The sequence below is a fragment of the Anser cygnoides genome, chromosome 3 (assembly GCF_040182565.1).
Source record: "Anser cygnoides isolate HZ-2024a breed goose chromosome 3, Taihu_goose_T2T_genome, whole genome shotgun sequence".
NCBI lineage: Eukaryota > Metazoa > Chordata > Aves > Anseriformes > Anatidae > Anser > Anser cygnoides.
The window spans coordinates 56,483,375-56,503,803 of record NC_089875.1 but is presented as its reverse complement, the minus strand read 5'-3'; the positions used below and the strand labels follow the sequence as shown (position 1 = coordinate 56,503,803).

Genomic DNA, 20,429 nt, shown 5'->3' with positions numbered 1-20,429 from the left:
CAAAAACAAAACACAAAATGGTAATACCGCTCATCCCTGTCCGAACAGCAAGGTTTTTCAGTATATAAGTGATCTATGGATTAAAGCTTTTCAGTAGTGAAGTGCTTGAATAAGAGCATTTAGGACAAACCTACAGTTTAAGCTACATGGCCAAAATGGTTAACATTCACTGTTAATACCACACCAGCTTACTCATACCTAGAATAATAATGAGCTACTAAATATACCAAACACTTAGGGACACAGATAATACCCAACAGTCTGCTTAGATATCATGATGATGGAGGTAGGACAGAGTATGGATTAAAAGTAGGACAATTGTTTAAGAAAAAGCACAGGCAAATTAGAACATTAGCTGATAAATAACTATTTCTATCTATCCTTATAAACACTGTTCATGAAAAACTGAGGTAAAAAGTCCTTTTTAATATTATTCCTTTTAAAGTAGTTAGTTGTTGCCAGAACAGTTCCATGTCCAATAACTACTATTTTTAAAGTAATTGCTACTGTTCACTTTTGAGACCTGTTCAGAGAAATTAGTCTTAAAAAAAGGCTTCCCTGAAAAACGGTCAAAATTAATACTAGTTCAAAGCAAACGGATAGCTCTTCTCACACCAGTTTTCATAGCTTCTCCTGAAGCATACATGTTTTAACATCATGTAAAGAAAGAATTTGTGGCGTATGTACTCTCCTAGGTGCCGAAGAGATAAACATCTTCATGGCATTTTAAAGTTATTATCCTATTCTTAAGGGTTGACAATAGTGCCATGTGTCAGAGGTAAAATATACAACAGTCTACCAGATTTCACACATACATTCAGTGTCTCGATAAGGTAAACTCCAGAGGAATCCCTGTGCTAACTGGAAATGAATACACACTCAGTGAACCGGGGGAAACATCCTATAGGTTTGCCATACATTATTCTGAGCCAGAGGTCATGTAATTTATGAACAGTTTTCATCTTTCAAGCTGACCGTATTCTGGTTGGTTGAAATTCATGCTGTTTTGCTACCAAAAAACAAGAAAATCCCCAAAACAACAGTAGCATACAGAAACAAGTCCAAAGAGTACTTTGTCCATTACAGTGAAATAAGACCTTCAACAACGCAAGTAGCCGCAGTGTCTTTGCGAAGTGTATTAATGTGTGCTGTTTCCCCCACAGCAGAATGCACAGAGCTCAGAAAACTAAGAAAGGTTAGTCCAAAATAATCTTCCAGCCAAACAATCAACCTAGCCAAAGTATCATTACCATTCCCTCTTCTGCACTTCTGACTGTAGTAATAGACCGTAGCAGAATTAACATGTCAAACTCGTTATTTATGCTCAGGGTTTGGAACAAATAACTCATGGCGGCAGTGTTCTAAATCAAAATACACTGAAATCCTTAGAAAAGGGCACAGAAAAAAGCCTCTTTCGCACCAGATTGTTTTGTGCAAGTACAGAATTCCTGAAGACAAATATCAATCCATTTCCTCTATGCAAATACATGTGCACGAACATAAAATGTGGATGTACAGGGATATTTTGGACCAGTAAAACCCTAAGCTAAGTCCACTCATACACAGGCTGTCTGTTCTCCCCCCACCTTTTTTTTTTTTTTTAATAATAATAATTCCGATCAACTTTGTTTATTATTGCTCTTTTCAGTACTTCTCATCCACTTATTCTAGGTGCAATGAGGTCCTACATAAAGTGCTTTCACTTAAAGATATTGTACGGTAACAGAAACATTAGTTTCTTACTGGTAAGCTCGATGGTCTTTCTTGCTGGATTAGATTCAAGTCTTCATGGTTAGGCTTTCCTGGGGCCATAGGGGGTTGAGATCTGGTTCCATAGCCTTCCTGAGACATGTCCTGCAAAAACAGTTGCAACAGAGTTATTAACCTGATTCAGTAATTACAATTAAATGCACATCACAGAAGGGTGAAAATACAACAGCTGAGCACTCATTTTTTATTTTTTAATCACAAGTTTTTACTAGTCACATCTTCCTGATGGAAGTACCAAGCCCACACAGGTACCACTACGGCTGGCACGGTTCGTGAAGAAATCCCTGCAGCAGGCAGACGTGCCAAGGGGTGGCAGGGAATCAGACCACTGCAACATGGGGCAACGCACACAGACAAGCCTGCTAAATTAATGGCCCCCTTCCACCCTAAGAGAAGCAAGCACTAAGTGGTCAAAACGTTCATCCTACTCTTTGATGAAATACTGAGCCAGGTGGAAGGACTGGACTTGAAAATTAGATTGTAACCATGCTGTGTAATCAGATGCCTGTAGCAACCCTGGATTTACCATCAGTACTACTGACTTTCAAAAGCTGCCTGTCAAAGGGCGGCAGAGACGACAGTCGCGTTGCATCCGAGTGCTTCGGAGGCAAGTGTATTTGACCAAAAGCAGCTCCACAGCCCGCACCAGCAACTTGGGGATTTTCCTCCCGGTGCAAGCCCAAGCAGTGTTAGGTAACGGCCTGGCACACAACCCACTGCCAAGGGGCTGGGGGGCCACCGAAGAACCCTCTCCCACCCCACAAACTTACTCGACGTGCAAGATACTTGCCCATTGCAAAGCCTTAGGTTCAGGCTCCGCTGTAGCTGCTATACTTCACATTAGCTGCTCCTGCACTAACTTCTTCAAGGAAAACAAAGTGCAAAACCTACTTCAGCATGGGTAACTGGCAAGGAAAGTTGAAGAACCAGTTCCCGACTGTTAGAAAAAGATATCACTCCTTACTGTTTTTTCTTTATTGTTTTTAAATCATTCGATTCTCTTCTCCCCCTCCCCGCACACCGGCGGTGCAATTTGCTCAGGCCGTCCTCTCACGGCCTCAGCTTCGGTCAGCGCCTGCGAGCGGCCAGGCGGGGGGCACGGGGAGGGACATGGAAGTGTCCCTGCCACCCCCACCCGCACCGTGAAGACTCCATTGCTGCTGCTGGCAGAGTGCTGCTCTTGCAGTCCGGTGTCCCTATCGGTGCAAGTTACTGCTCGTACACAGGCTGCGCAGGCCAGCCGGCCTGCAGAGCAGGAAAGCTTTCTGCCTCAGTTTGAGCCCTGCTCCTGACAGGGAGAAACTTGTTAACGATAGCACCGTTTCCGTCCGGCTCCTTCCGTCGCTTTGGGCTCTCCTGAGTTACTTCAGGGGGTGCCGAAAACTCAGCGAGGCTCAAAACAAAACCCGGCGGAGCTGAGAGGATGTAAACCCAACGACGAACGATCCGGTCTGCGAGCCTGTGCCAAGCGAAATCAAGCAGCACTTAAAAGGCCAGCACTTCAATGTGGTTACCAGCAGAGGGTAACAATTAGGCTTAGGGGTGACAAAGGCTGCTGGCTGAATGATGATTATCCCCGGTGACCCCCCGCGCGCCCCCCGCCCAGATCTCCACTTGTCACACAGCTCTCCTGCTGCGCGCACCAGCAGGTTCCTGTGGATTAGCAGCGAGGTTTAAAACCAACAAACGGCACAAGGCCGCCATTCAGCAGCCTTCACCCTGCCACAAAGGAGGAGAAAGGTGCAGGACAGCTTCACAATGGGCAAACAAATGAGCAAACCTCTGCTTTCCCCTTTATTTCACAACACACGCGCACTCGCGCGCACGCACACGCCGGTTGTCCCTGCACAGACATCTGCAACAAACCCTGCCACCTGAGGTCTGCGCTTCCAGCTCGCCCTTCTGCTCGCTCCCCTAGTTCTTTACAAACATGCAAAGTACAAAAAAAGAACCGCTTGTTAAATCACCAACCGAAACAAAAGAAAAAAAAACACCAGGAGTGGTGAAAAAAGGATAAAGGGAGTATTCCACTTAGGAGACATCATTCTAGAAATACAATTATTTCATTTTCCATACAGACACTACAGGCTTAGGACTTTTTTTTTTTTTCCTGTGAAGCAAAACATGTTTTGTACATTGAGAAGTCAAGAGCTATTATTCCTGACAAAGTACCAAGCACGGGTTTTCCCACATTTGCAAGATTTTACTTGAAACCTCACTTCCTACCGAAGCTTCCAGGGGAGGGAAGGGAGAGAGCAGAGACACTGTGCTTTTCCCCGAGAAATACTGCATGTTGAATGGAATTTACTTTTACCTGGGTATTTGAAGACTATCTGTGGAGCATCTTTGCACATGCTGAGTGCACATAAAAGAAGCTGGACACGGCAGCCTTTGTCTTTTTAAATGCGTAACGTTCACAGTGCCTCCCCTTCTGACTGCTGAAAAACCAAATCTATTTGCTCAATTCTCTATTAGGTTTGGAAACAAATACTGCAGACATCTGTGTTTGTTATGATGGGGATACCTGTGCACTCCAAGTAGGACTGAAATCACATCCCATTTCCCTATATTCACTATAAAGCCATTAGATACTTTGATGACTGGAAACTTGGAAAGTAGCTCTTGAGAAGTGAAAAATCGGTCTGCTCTCTAAGTTTCAGACACAGGAATCTCCCAGAAGAAATGTGCATGGGGCTATGTGAATAATTTTATGTGTTTATACATATGCAGTGTCCAATAAAAACAGTTCATTTATATAATAAACATAATGACGATTAAATAATAGCATGTTACACTAAGAGGTTGGCTTCAAAACCAAAACAGTGCTTAATATCATTCTCCCTGAAAAAACGGAGAGAGAAAATCCCTACCGTCTTTCTTCAGTTTTTCTGTGTTTGAAAATTTTGTTAACATTCAGCATATTACAGACTAGATAAAAAAGATTTTGAGAGATAAATAAGACGTAAGTACAGAGGTATTAGGGTAAATTGTCTGTCACTGAAGAAATGCACGGAACTGGCAACACTCACTTTCAGTTCTGAAAGGTCATTTTTCTTTCTAGCATCTAGGAATGGATTTGTCAGGGGGCGAAGAGGAAACATAAGGGGAAGGGGAACGTGTTGCCACATGTGCGCCATAGCCATGGCTGAGAAGTCCCTCATTGGTACCGAGGCTCAATCTTCTCCCAGGATCCCTGTGGTTTTGTTTTTCTTTTCCTTTGACTCCCAATATTTTATCCACCAATGATATCAGATTTCAGGGCAAAGCTTCTGATTTTTTCTAATGACTCACAGAAAAACCTTCCTCCCATAGAAGACAAGTATGTGTGTGACAGAGAAATCCAGGCTTTCATAAACAGAAGGCTACAAGTTTCCACTCAGAACTTCCCAACTTGGCACAAATCCAATCATATCATAGCTGTTACAGCACAAACTGTCAACAAAGTTGTAAAATAACTAAAAGCAGGGTTTCCCCCATCAGATTTTAGAAAAGACACTGGGAGAAATAATCAGCAAGTCATAAACATGTACCCCAAAATAGACGAAGTTCAGCCTGTTTTCGAAAAATATTTATACTCTGAAACAGGTAAACCAAAAAAGAAAAAAAATGAACATGCCTATGTGTGTAATGCCTAAAACCTACAAAGTGGATAAGCTGTTCAGAAATCAGTCCATGTACAACTATTATATTTGGGCAGTAACAATCAATTGCTCATCACCCATAGAGCCAGTTATTCACCTCCTGCTCATGTGCTTTCTTACCTTGGGCTGCTAACTGGGGTATATGGAGCTCGTGACTTGTGTACTCTTAGGAGTATGGAAGGAAACGGATAGGTATTTTCTTAGCTTTTGTTCTCTAACACTATATTCATTTTACTAACTTTCTGAGTCTCTAATTCTGATGTGGGGTGTCACAGGTTTTGAGGAAAAAAAAAAAAAAGGGCCTATGTATTGGCCTGCAGGGAAGTCAAAAGCTCCTTGCTCCTGCCTCTCCCATTCTTGGCACTGGGCACCACCACCACCACCTTCCTGTGTTGGGTCCTTACAGGACCGCTTTGTGAAACGGTGCAACTTAAAGCTTGCAAGAAGACTAACCCCCTGCCTCCCAGCTTTGTTTTCTGAGCAGGAATGGCCCCTGGAAGGGTTGGGTGAGAGGAAGAGGTGAAGGAGCCATGAGCCTGGCTCCACCAACCACCAAATTGTAGCCCAGGTCAACAGCATGGCAACCCTTCTGCAGCAGGCCACAGATAGGCAACCTTCTCCTTTGTAATGTGCAATGCTAATAATATAATTAGTGTCATGCTTTCATTCCCTAGCTGGGCCTAGTTTAAAACAAGAATTCTGTCCACATTTTTGTTTCCTATGCAAAACTGAATGAATATAGTGCCGATAATGCTCAAAACCGTGTAGATGGAATGCACACTTGTTTTAAGTTCTGCTAAAGAAATTAGGATCTAATTATGGAGCAGTTTAAATTATTCTTAATGGAAAATGAAAGCATAGGGAAATCATTAATTTTTGGGGAAACCACATTTAAAGAACGGCTGGGTGAGAAATATCATTCAGGCTTCATCCACTTCTACTGCAGTAAATTTCAGAGGGATAACATGACCACCCAGGAAGATAAGAACCACGATGGTTAAGTAGAAGCAAAATAATTTATGGAAAATAATATACTACTTTTCAATTTGAAGAACTCATTAAAAACTATTTTAGCTTGTGTCCTTGATTCATTTGGTTGATCTACAAAAGACTTCAAGTGTGAGAGCGCTGAATTCTACAGCAATGTGACAACAGCAAAATTGAAAGCAAATGTTCATTTTTCCCCCCACATCACTTGAGAATGGAGGTCAGGACCCAGTATAAAAGCCAAAAGAAGCATACAGCCCTGCTATACAAAATTATTTTCCTCATCTCTGAAGGGACACTATGGAAGAGGAAAGAGGCAAGTCATATCTCATTGGATACAGAAAGACATTCCTTCTTATCACTTACCAAAGTAACCGTTTGTGCTGTGATGGTAAATACCCACCAAAACATTTCTCCTCCCTTCCACCTTCTGATGCAAAAAGCTGCAATAAAAAAAATTCCGTACCTGAACAGTGGCATGTCTCCACACGGCCAACTTCTAGCCCAGCCATGATCCCTGAAACATTACCTCCTAAGTCGTACACTCCGACAGCACAAAGCACCAAAGCACAGCCAACCTGCTGGAGCTATACTGCAGGTAAGGCTGTACTCAGAAAAAAGTGTTATGCCCAAGGGCACAAGCAACACCGAGGCTCACGCAAGCAGGCAACAGAATGCAAACCTGTGGGGAATGGTCCACTAAGGACAAAAGAGCAGAGGGGTTTGCCCGAATCTCAGGCAGATGGTCTGCATAGGTCCCACAGGGTGTAGATGCTGGGTCAGGAAGAAATGCATATATATGTCTTGAACTTTGACCTTTACGAATCAGAAAGGGGGGGGAGGGAGGTGGGGGGGGGAGGAAGGCAAAAACAAACAAAGCTTTAAAGAAAAGGAAACTTGTATCTTGCAGCTGTGCAAGATACTGTGCAAGCACTGTGCACAAGCCAGCGAGCAAGTCTCTTAAGTGCAGAGACAGAACAGGTGATGGCAGGAAAAAAAGGATTTGGTAGGTCCCATGCCAACAAAACCACTTTAGGTTGATTACCAGTGCAGTCCAGTAATCCCCTTCAGCGTGATAGTCTATGTTTAGGTGATGAAGTAAATAAACCCTTCTCATAATCAGAATATGTAGATCTCAGCCCGCTACCACCACCTGAACGGAGACAAAGAGAGCAGCTGTCCTGAGGTACAGCAAGCACCTGGAGAAACTTGGAAAAGCTGCAGTTTCGATGTCTCAGGCACAGAGCAGTCACCATCAGTAAGACATCTGATCTTCAGTGTAATTAATGCCGCCCCTTCCAAGATATCTGCAGTTTCATTCAAAACAGTTGTGCTTCCTAGATTTCTTTTTTTTAAGCTAATCCACATATGTCTACAACAACGGGAACACCATTCTGTCCCTTCATGATCCCCCCTTATCACAAATTGATAAGCGAGTTAAGTCTCAAGGCACAGGAGAGAGAAGAAAAAAACTGTACTTGTAGCAGCCAGAAGTTGGTGCAAATTATAATTATCTCAGCCTCAATCACGTATTTGCTTACATACGTCCATAAGCCATCTAAACACTCAGGAAGTCATTAGAAACTCAGACTACCAAACTATGGAAAGTTTTCCCCAGCAGAATACACTGAAAGCACATTAAATGCAGATAGGGTCAAAAAAAGTCTCCCACATCTGAGGAAGAACATTATTTGTTTGGACAGGGTAGCTTCCAGTCACATATCAGGTAATCTGAAACAGCTAACAAGAAAGATGGGTCCCTCTTCCTAAACACTCTAGTCCATTTTTACGTATGTCTTGCCTGTATGGCCTCCAGGAGCTGCGTTAAGCTAATGATGCAGGAAGAGCTCAAAGATGAAACCCTTCTCTGAAGCCCTTATCTTGCTATTCTCCTTCCCCCACTATTGCATTCCACGGATCACAGAGCATATCAGTAGTGGATTTAATCAGAGACAAGGCATTTCTTCTAGTTTTATTCTCTCGTAACATTCCGCATGAAAAAAAAATGTGCAAGTTTGGTGTTTGTATTAAAATGTGACTGTTTAACATTTCACAGCCTGATAAATGGCTGTCAATTCTTAATTTACAGGCCAAAAAAAAGGTACAGCTTCTTTGTTCTGCAGACATGATGTTCAAGTATGAATGAGGAGATGAGAGAAAACCTGAAGATGCAATCTGAGAACTATAAATATAACTTGGAAGTAAGAGGTAAAGCAAGCCTTTTATTTCCATGAATTTCCCCATGTTTAGAGAGCCTTTTGGACTTTTCCTAAAAAACCCTACGAGGCTGGGCAGTCCAACCACGCTTTCATTTTCTACACCCAGTATTTCCTTTCCCTGCCCATCCTTTAACTGACAGAGCTATATTTAAAAGAAAAACAAACAGAGAAAAAGAGCGTTGGCAGTTGGTTGGTTGTTGTTTTTTTTTTTTTTTAAAACTTTCTATTCTTTCTATTCATTTGGGACAAGCTACCACATTAATGCGATGACTTACAGATTTTGTGCCATCCGGTGTCCTGCCCTGCCAAACTACTCCTTCCTAACGCTCGGGGAGGGACGCGCTCTTCGGCAGGCCCGAGACGCCAAGCTGGGCCGAGACCCCCGGACGGAGCTGGAAGCGACAGGAGGCCGGAGCGGGGCAGGATTTGAAGCCTGCCCTTTCCTCAGAGGCGGCGCTGAGCCGGGGGGCCGCGTGCCCCAGAGGGCAGGATTCGGCCCCAGACGCCCGCCGCGGCGGAGGCGGCTCTCGGAGCATACGGCTGGCTGGCAGAAACGAGGTCAGGGACTGCCCGCAGCTTACAGCGGGGCTGGGGCCCTGCCGCCAGCTTACGGAATAAAGAGAAAAGCTGCTCCCCGAGCAGCTGCTACCTCCGGGCCAACCCAGCGAGGTACCCGAGGAGGAGACTTCCGCACTCGAGGCTGGGAAATATTTCTGCAGCGTTTTCTTTGGGGCACGGCAGCGTGAGCCAGGACTTCACCCGAAGGCTCAGGAAAACCTGCGACTCCGTAAGGAAGGGCTGCACACAAAACATCACTGCGGTCACACAAAAACTGAGTGGTGAGGGGGCTTTGTTTGCTTTTGTTTTCTCTCTTTTATTTTTTTCCCCCTAAATATAAAGCTCATTATGTGATAGACAACACCTACATCACAGTCCAGTGCAATCCGTTATGTCATTCCCTAATACTCCACCACAGAGTCTCTTATAAGAAATGACCAACATGAGGCTTACCCACTACTCATCAACGGGAGAATCGCAAGGGAAGGAAGTGAAATTCAGATGCGGAAAAGCCTGCAAGAACCCTGGTGAAGAGGGTTTTCTCAGCTGGACTCTGCCATCTGAGTTAACTTAAATTTTTGGAACGTGAGAGGGTTAGCGTGGGACATGTGGGGCTACTGGAGGTAGGGCATTAGCTGCATTCCTCTCCGCTCTTCCTCCGCAGTCCTTGAAGAAGGAGTGCCTGCAAAACAATTTTTAAACCCAGCCGCCACATGGAAAAATGTCTTAGTCCGAGGAGTGGAAAGAGAACAGTAATTTACAGAGGACAATAATTTACAGACATAAGCACCTAGCTGCAGGAGCAATCCAACAGACTGCACAATACGAAAGTTTAAACCAACAGAGGTGAACCATTTCTTTCATCTCTGAGGTAGAAAAGTCTTCACCACCATTGCCACAACCACAATTTTTTCAATAAAAAGTATTCCCAACTGGGCTGGCGTTGGGAGTGGCAGAGGACAGGGCTGTGGAGAACAAGCGATGAAAACTTAAACCTCAGCTGTGGCCAGACCACTGACCATTCTCTAACACATCCCTGAAAACAAACAAACAAACAAACCAGTGAGATTCGCTGAAAGTTGGTAAAGGAGTGCTAGGTAATAAAGGAAGAGGAAACCTTTTTTTTTTTCTTCTTCTGAGGGTGAAAAGCAAGACCTTTGTGAATTCTGTAGGCAGACACCCAAAACCATAAAACCTTATACCTGTATTTCATTTTCTACCCCAAAACATGCATGTGGAACAGGGGTTGTAGATTAGATGGGTACTTGGCAATCAGGAAGAAGTCATAGGAAGAGGTGGAGAGAGAGGCTGTACTCTCTCATAGCTTGATTTACTGAGGGACAGCTCACAAAGACCAGCGGTTTTTCTCCTCTCTCCACCAAGCAGTTTTGTCAACACGTACAGATAGCTTGGTTTTGAAGCGGTATCTTATTCACCTTGATTTGCTGTTTCATTCTCTGGTGGTCACACCTGATCGCAACAACGAACAAACCCTCTAAGGTTTCAGCTGCGCATTCCAAATCCCGCTATGGTAGGACAGAAATGCAGTAAAGGGGAAGTACACGGAAGGATAATGAATATATATTAAATATATGCTGACCTATATTCAGATAATACATTGTCTTAACAACAAAATCCCAGTTCAGGATACAGAAAATAAAACTAAATATACATACAGCAAACATCTTTGATTACTAAAGAAAATATGAGCAGCAAAAAAAAACCCACAGTGGTAAATTTTATGCCAGGAGATATTAACAAACTTATTTTCCCCACCTCTGAGGAAAATAACGTGTTAATTTAAAGGCCATAAGAGAATATTGCTGCATTGCAACTGGCCATAAGGTGTAATTTACAAGACCACTAAAATCTGAAATATATACTGCTCACATACAAAAAAAAAAAAAAAACATCCAGATCTATTAACATTTTTCAGACTTCACAATGTTATCACTTAATTCACTGTACAGTCCCATTCACATTTCAAAATTTTTCTTAGACCGGGATTTGTGCATTTATATTCTAGAACATTTGTGTGGACACATTTGTCTAAAAAGAGCCACCAGATTAATGGATCATAAAGTAAATGACTATTATGTGATCAGGTATCTTTTGAAAAACTTACTATTCTGCTTACTATTCTGTTTAACTTACCGCTACATTTCAAAGGTATAGATAAAATTATTTCTGGGATATTAATTTTGGTATCCATAACAGTAAAATAAAATCATCATTGGGTAATAAGGAGAGTGGTAAGGGGAACAACACTAGTTATGATTACTAATCTCCTAAAACAAAATAGTTTTTATCAGCCTGCATTCCAAGAGTTTTACTATCAAGTTAATTAATAGACTCCTACACTAATATCTAAATGCCAAGCAATTAATGGCACTGAACTATAAATGGCTTTGTCTTTGCTCTTGTAGGGTTATTTTATAAAGCAAATGCAATTCTATCACTTCAGTGATTTAATGCAGGCTTTGTGAGGTTAATATTCCCAAGCAGTTGCAGAATAAAGAACTGCTTTAATTAACCTTCTGTGATTTAAATACTGAAAGAAATCAGAATTTAGAAACTTTAAATAATAATGCCACTGTAACAACAATACTACTATTCTGTGGATCAAAGCCAAACCGCTAACTGATTTGAGAACTCTGAAAAACACATTGAAACATGTGCATTTTACTGTATTTGTAACCTTGAAAAAGACTTTTCTCTAGACATAACACTCTACATCCATGATAGATTTTCATGGGGTTTTTTTTGTAGTTAAGGTTAAAAAAGTTTCCTTTCAGAACTATTTACTTATAAATACCGAATTTTTTAGTTTATAAAAAAATATTTAAGTACAGCATCCCCATCTTTTGCGCTTCAATGCTTTGCAGGGATTTTTCCTACTGTCCACTATGCCTGCAAGCTGGTTGCGTGTAAACAACTGGCTGCTTACCAAAAAGGAGCAAACAGGAGTTAAGACCTCCCCTTTTCCCCCCAGACTAGATTTTCTCTCTTTCCATTTAGCAAAGAAGAGGCTCATATTGCCAGTCTTTCTTTATAATACTGAGGGCTAACTTCATTTCAGTACATGGAAAAAAAAAAAAAAAAAAACTCATCAGGACTAGGGCCTTTCTTCCATGCTCATCTTACAATCCCAAGAGCTGTGATATGTGCTTACCAGGTTCAGAATGATACAAAATAGGGAATTAAAATTAAAAGCCAGCAGGGTCCAGGCTGCCATGAACTCCACTGCCAAGCGGGTGTGCAGTGTGCTCTGGCCGAGCTCCTCCGAGCAGCCCGCTCACCCTCACCAAGCCCCACTGGCAGCAGATGCTTGGAGAGGTGGACTAACTGCTTTTGTGGGAGAAGAAAGCAGACCTTCACATCCCTCCCTCAAACTGCAGGTGGAAAAGCCCGCTTTCAGCAGAAAATCACTAGTAGGTGAACACGGTAAAAGAATTAAGTGAATGGAAAAATGTCTCCTAACTACAGCTGGGGATCTTTAAACTGCGGTGACAGAATTGTTAGACAATGTAGAAGCGAACACACACATACTTTCATCACGTATGGTACACGGGCTCTGCTTTTGGAAGATTATCAAACAGAGGTATAAACAACTTTGGTACACTTTATACATAAGCAGTAGCACCACTCAACAAGACAAAATATTTCTCATTTCCCAGGAATACCGTTTAACAAATCCAGGTTTACTACAGAGTTAGATGCATACAAAGGGCTATTACACATGCTAACGTTAAAGGTTTCAAACCCAACAGACTAGAGTTATTTTTTTTTTTATCTTGCTTTACCTATCACCATGTCTGCAAACAATCACTTTAAAACAATAGGCCCAAGAAAGTCTTCCCAAACTCTGAATGCATGTTTTTGGGTTTGGTCAATGTGCCTTCAGCAAAAATAAGCCCACACTGGTGCGAGTGCTGCTTCACGGTACGCCCCCGTTGTGTGTTCGTGCTCGGGTGTGAGTTCACAGGAAACGGTCCTTGCTTCTTCCGCCTGCACCTAATCCTTCCAGCCCCTTGACTTTGGAAGATGGCTCTCCAAGCCTGACGAGCTAGCATCTATTATAAATAGACATAAACCTCTGAGGATAAAAGAGAAGAGCTTGGCATTTCCTGGAATGATACAAACAACGCTGAACAAACAGAGCATTCCCCAAATGGTCCATAAGCAGCTATTCCCATTACTGGGACTTCTCCCAGCACAACAGGAGCCGTGGTTTCACTGAACTCCTGAGCTGATCAAGAAACCTCAGCCACAGAGATAAACAGTCATATGCTTAGCACTTTTTCGGTATTATGGCAGTATCGTGCTTATGAAATAAGACTTTCTAAAAGCTGAAACCTGACTAACTGGCAAAGAGTTCAATCAGTTAAGCATTCATTGAATCTACAGAGGTCCAAACCTCATTTGCCCCTCCTGAAAATGTTACACACTTAAAGGTTAAAAAAAATATATAAGTTAATTTTATGCACAAGTATGGTTCCTAAATATTTCCCCAGTTGTTTTGTGGTTTTGTTTGTTTTGTTTTTTTTTTTTAAATCTGCAGTGTTTACCATGGTAAGGTGACGACTTTCTTTCAGAGGTGCTGGCCATTGGTGAGATGTCTAGAAGCCGAGATTTAAGTCATGGTGTGAGAGTTTGAGAGCCAGTTGCTGAAAGACTGCTCTCCCACTCCTTCGTCCCCACAAATCTCTCCAAGCTTTATTACAGATGCAAAAAGTCAAGACTGCACCCTGGCTTTTGATATCCGATATCTCTGAAGTACGCTGACAACAAAGTGCTCAATGTACCAAAACGGATGCCTTTATAAAAAGAGGTTATACTGTTGTTTTTCCTTGACTCTTAACTCAGGTCCCACAGAAAGGAGGCTGGAAAAGCTGGCAGAAGAACCCAGCTATGTGTGAGAGTTTTCACCCCTCCACCTTCTTGTCAGAGATTTCCCTGCTCACTACATACAGGCAGCTCTGATTTGTAAAAGCCAACCAACAGGTACGCATCAGAAGCACGAGTTCTTAATGCTATGGATTTGGGGTTGAACGGCTCAAAGGAATCACTTCTTCCTTATTCCTCTTTACCTTGGAAAGAAAATAATTACCTCTGAAATGAAAATAAGGCCAGCATTTCAAAACACCATCTCTGTTGTGGAGACAATGGAAGCCATGAAGGATTTACGGTGCACAAGCAGTGGTGTCAGTCACTGTTGACGGCGACAAGCACCAATCTCTTCTGAACATTAAACTTGCTTATGAGTTCTCATATAACTGTAATAGCCAACTTTCACAAAGAATGCTTTCCTATATGGCTGGCAGCAAATGTCAGATTAACATGCAGGCGTGTTCCTTCCCAGATTTCCTGTGGTTCATAACACAACAAACATTAAGTGCAACCACTCGTCAGTGGTGGATGACTGCAAACGCAAGAGTTAAAAGGAGAGAAGGACAAACAATCCTTATTATAACTTTAAGCCTTGGGCAGCTACATGTTACTTGCAAGGCCCCATATATTCTGAAAGAAGTTTAAATTAAATTCTGCGGGAGTTAAGACTGAACTACAGTACTGTCGACGGCTAATTCTGTGCCAGTTTCTAATAAGAGAGTGGGGATTTTATTAAAAAGAATAATTGAGTTGAGGTATAAAGCTTTAATTTGGACTCACTGAGGATTATCTGTTACTTACTAATGAATTTGATATTTGCATGCAACACAACTATTCCTAACTTACAACAACAGCATTTTTATACTGTGTTACACCCCAAAACAGCTTGACAATGTTAATTAACATGCTGCTTATTACACTGTTAAAGGAACTTTAGCAGCTCACATGAAATTGCAAAACAAAACTTCATCCTCTTGGTACCAAAATCACTTCAGCAATTTGATGCATTTTGCCACAATACAGTTTGTTCTGTTTTCATGACAGCCATACAGCTTGGACATGAAAAGCAATTAATTAGTTTCACATTTTGTTCACATTTTCAAAGACTGTTTCAAGTGGGGTAATGTTGTATCTGTCCTACCTTGCACTGACTCAGTGCTAGAAACAGATGTCCACATGGGAACATGCCCACAACGCTCAGGCTGCCGACTGAGACTGGCTCAATCCGTCGCCGCCACTTCAGAAACAAACCTGAGATTTCTGGCTTTCAGTGACCCCCTGCACAGAACCAGATCCATTCCTTCCAGTTATTGCTGCGTAACGAACACCTTGTTAAAAATAACGGGAGACCTGAGCGACGCATGGACCCTCTTTGCCCGCTATGACCTTGGGGGCAGCATCCCATTGCTGATCCTCCTCCCCTGCGGCCGGGTCGCTGGGGCACAGGGACGTGGTGCCCTGCAGTCCTCAGCAGGAGAAGGCGGCCCCTGCCCCATTGTCCCATGCTGCTGGTGGCCCACAGAGCGCTGGGAATGCCTGCTGACCCCACAGGTATGTTGAGCTTTCTTCTGGAAAGCCACTGCAGCACCTTCCAGGTACAGCACACAATGCATTCCCCAGCCCCAGCTCGGCAGGCACCAAGGGACTGCGGACGGGGAAGATGGTGCTCCCCAACACCATTACCCAGCCCCAGGGCTTTGGCCAGCTTTTAAACAATTTTAATAAAACCCAATAGTGAGGGCACCTTGTCTACTTGCTTGTTTATAAAACATCTTATCCTTTTAAATAAAACCAGACTAGGGACTGAGCCTGAGTGACCTGTTTCGTTAAGGCTTTTTTTTTTTCTTATTTAAAAAAAAAAAAAAGTCATGGTAACCACAAAGGAATGGTCTAAAAATACATCCACACAGCCTCTTCGTGCACACTTAACCAGGAAGAGCAGTGCCCCAGAAAAGCGTGCACACCTGCTGCACCTCAAGGATCCGCCACGCTCTCCTCTGCTTTTAATCTCATGCCTGCCTGAGAGAGCAGGGATCAGCATAATCCCGCTCTATCCTGCAAGTTTACAAGCAGAAAGCTTCCAGGAATACTTCAAGCTAAAGATGACTTCAGGATAACAGTAACAGGTGTAGAATAAAATCACCATTTTTGTTTAAACAAGAGTGAGACCATAATTATTTTTCAGATCTACTTTATCTGTCAAAAGAGTGATACGGTCCCAACTCGTAAAATTACACATTAAATCTCAAAGGCACGATCCTCTCTTGATATGTACGAACACATGCTACATAAAACAAGAAAATATATAAACATGGCTGTTTAAAAGCCATTTGGAAAGCATAATAACCCAAAATATACATCACACTATCTTAACAAAATAATGTTTAATGATGACAGTTTAAGTTTGCAATTACATGACATTCTTGAGCAAAATATCACTTCTAGTTATGGCAAAAGATTTAAAACTGCAAAAACAACTGAAGCATTTATTCATTTATATGCCATTTCAAGATGAAAAACCCTGCCAAGGGCAACACTCTAGTAGTATAACACACATCTTTGTCTTTTTTCTTTTAAGGAGCAGTAAAGGTAAAAAAAAAAAAAAAAATTAAAACAAGGAGATACCTACATCTACTGGCAATATCTAATGATCAATGAATCTGCTGCTACTGCAATAAATTTGCTTAAAACAAAGCTCTTCCTTTAATGGTTTTCATTTTTATTTTATTTTTTTAACACACACAGCAGGCTCCTGATTCAAAGAGGGGATGACTGATGCTGGCTTACAATATGGCTCTGTAGTAAACTATGCCAGTATTACTATCAAATCACCCCTTATGAAACTCCCTTCCTACCCACCAAGCAATCAATTTAACAAAGATCTAAACAGCTTACGGTTTACACATTCAAATAAATTCCGCTTTCCTTCTTCTCCTCTATGCTTATTTGAAGAACGGGAAATCACAAGTCACTGGAACAGACCCAGAAATTATTTTATCCATTTACTTTTATTGACAAGATTGCATATTGAATTCAAGTGAGTCAAGGAAAAGGAGCAACGGTTTCACACGTCCATGATACGTGAGAAATGAAGATGAGCACCAATTCCAAGGCACGACACTAGGAGTTACACCTGACTGCAGAAACTCACTCGCATTCTAACAGAGCAAAAATAAAACATCATCTGTATGAAATTTCCTATCAATTTTTGTTCACATAATAAAATACTCCATAAATCACACTACAGGATTTTATATAAAAGGAAACTGATGGCACAAAAAAGCCCATCATCTATCCAAAATAAACCCTACTTTCGGTTTGATAAACTCCAAAACAAATACACTGGACAAAGTAGGGAAAAGAAGGTATCTACTGAGCAGACCCCTTTCTCCAATCTGGCATCTCTCTTTTATCTGGAAGTAAAACCCGTTCAATTACACTCACATCACAAACAATGCAATCATGTAGATGGATTATTTACCCTAAAAACAACATGAAACTTCACCTCACAGCTGCTCCCCTGTCACAAGCGAGTTCAGCTTCCAGTCCATCAGGCACAGAATAGGATCCATGGATGCCCGCACAGACCACATTAGAAAAACTGATCAAATTGCACAGGACAAATTTATTTATATTTGGGAATCCTTTAATATCAGCTAAGACTTAAGAAAATACAATTCTGAAACTTTTAAAATCAGCTCAGTCAATCTATGTCAACATATATAAGAAGCTTTGTCCAACTTGTGGGTTTTGGTGTTTTTTGTGTTTTTTTTTTTTTTTTTTTTGACAGCAAAAGACAATAAGAAAGATTTTTTCTTCCTTATTTTTTACTCCTCCCTCAGTACCTTCCGCAGCAGATTGATCTTTTGTTTCTCCCTGACCACAACGTGGACTGAAAACAATTCTTGTTTACCTATTACTAATTGGGAGAGTTTGTGCCACCCAACCCTCAATAATCATTCACAGTAATTGCATTTTCTATTCAAAATTAATACTTTTTTCTTTTTTTAATTCAAACTGATTTCCCTTGTCCAGAGGGCAGGCGACTATAGTCAGCATTTTCCAACACTGGGAAAGAAAAGAACATCTCTTGTTAAAGCTAATGAGCATTTGGCCATCATTCAAGGTATCGGATCATGAACCAAGCAAACATTCATATTCTTGAAATGCAGTTTTCTGCTGTAGCAGTAGAATAAAAGGAATATCCTAATATGAGAATGAACCAAATGAACGCCTTCCACGTTACTAGCCTACACACCAATGACAGGTAGTTCCCATCTCTGAATTCTCAGACCAGTGTTTGCTACTCTGAGCATTACTGTCTTTCTTATTTATACCTCCCTTACTGATCTGACTTCACCTGTTGCCACATTTACTATTTAGACTATAAACATTTTGGGGGCAGAGACAACCTATTTGTTATGTACTTGTCGAACACTCAGAATAATAATGTACTGATCCATGGCTGGGGCTCCCATGAGATAATTCAATATTATTAGAGCGATCATCTCTTGGTTCACAATCCATCCATGCTCTCCAAGAAAAATACTTGTAAGTCTACAGCTTTCACATGACTCTGGCTAGCCAGCATGCAGCAAAAACATCTTCAGAGGCCAGTCTCTCTTCTTGAGGCTAATATGCTGAAACTATTGACTTTCACATTCCTCAAAGTTGTGACAATTCAATAGTAGGACATGCTAATACCAATTCTGAGTGCAAAACCCAACAAAATCGATATAAAAAAGACAAGAAAATGGTTAATGGAATACAGAAGACATGGATGAAGTTCATTTTCAGGATGAAAAGAAAAGCAAAACTAAGGATGGCAGAACCAGTCTCTGTATAATCGAGATTGTCCCCCATTTTCTAATTGACAGAATCAGATAAACAGGAAATAGTATTTTAATAGAGTGGGGGAGAAAAAACGCTCTAACTGGTTAAACAGGTATTATATGACTTCATAGCTTATTTTTAAGTTATATTTAAAATATGTAAAGCCAATATTAAATCAGAGTCACTTAGGTTTTGGAGAGACCTTCAGAGAGAGGTCAGGTAGTCAAGCCTCTGGTTCCAAGACAGTCTAGCAAGAACAAGGTGCATGGGGATCTTGTCCAGTCAAATTTTGAGCATCTCCAAGGATGGAGATTCCTGTCTCTTTGGCTCAATATTTTAATAGCATTGTTTTTTCTTTTACAGAGTTAAAATCTCCCTTGCCTCAGCCTGTGTCCATTGCCTCTTGTCCTTCCACTGTGCACCTCTGAGATGAGTTTGGCTGTGCTCTCTCCTACATCCTCCCATTAGGAAGCTGTAAACAGCAGTAAGATCTTCCCTGAGCTTTCTCAGGATCCTCAAAGTAGTAGTTTGTCTATAGCAAGGCTGATATCTTCTACCTGTGAATCTCCCTTTCTTCCTCTATCTCAGTTCTCTGATGGCCATAATATATGGGAGGCTTTACTCTCATTTTGCCTTTACCCTCCTTCTATGATACCCTTCACTTCGCTGCACAAGCCTTCGCTTTACTGGCTATAATAGCAAAAAATTATGTAATTGGAATGCATATCAACAAATAAATCAGTATCTTGCTATTTTATAAGTTCTGTATACTCAGCAAATTTTGTATATTTTTAAATTAAAATACTCTATCCATTCAACTGACAATATTTAAAATATGATGAGCTGTCCAAGGCAGCAAAATACATTTCAGTTTCACAAACTGTGATGTGTAAACACTGTGTTTCTTCTCACTCACAGGATGTATTACTAGGACTTTATCAGCTAAGACTTTACCAAGATGCTCATGAACAGTATTTTCAAGTCATAAAGAATTTAAGTATTCAATGCCAAAGTAAAAAGGAATAAAATTAAATTTAAAGACAACTGCAATATTTAAAGTGAGTTACGTATAATCCAAGAGATGGAAAGGTATGACATTTAAAGGATATCACAGACACAATTAAGAATTCTATTTCATAAACGATCCAGCATTTTAATGAAAAAAAGTTAATTCTCAATGGAATTTTAAAATGTAGATGAAGAAAAATTAACATGTAATTACACAGTGAAATTATCATAGCTTTATTTTAAAATCAAAGGAGGGGAACTTCCTGTATCATTCCTACCTCATGGCATCTTTTGTTAAGTTTATTTTGTACACTATTTTTATTTCAAGCTGAGATTTCTTCTTTGCACGAGCATTATCACAAAATGTTAATCAGCCATGCCTGACAGAATTCCCCAGTGATCCGCAGCAAGTGCTGATGCTTTCACTAATACCCAGTCTTGAGCAACTTACTTTTGTTAGATTTCCCAGGATGGTGAGCATGCTTTAGCTTCATCCTTCCATTTCCAGATCAGCTCTCTGTGA

The 20,429-nt window shown here is 41.3% G+C and overlaps 1 protein-coding gene across 1 annotated transcript in view; it reads right to left on the bottom strand.

Moving 5' to 3' along the window:
• Positions 1 to 20,429, bottom strand: part of ARID1B (AT-rich interaction domain 1B) — a 326,604-nt gene that overhangs the window by 224,379 nt on the left and 81,796 nt on the right. The window contains 1 exon segment of the mRNA XM_066994218.1: positions 1,744 to 1,854. Within this exon segment, the coding sequence (XP_066850319.1) occupies positions 1,744 to 1,854 (111 nt within the window).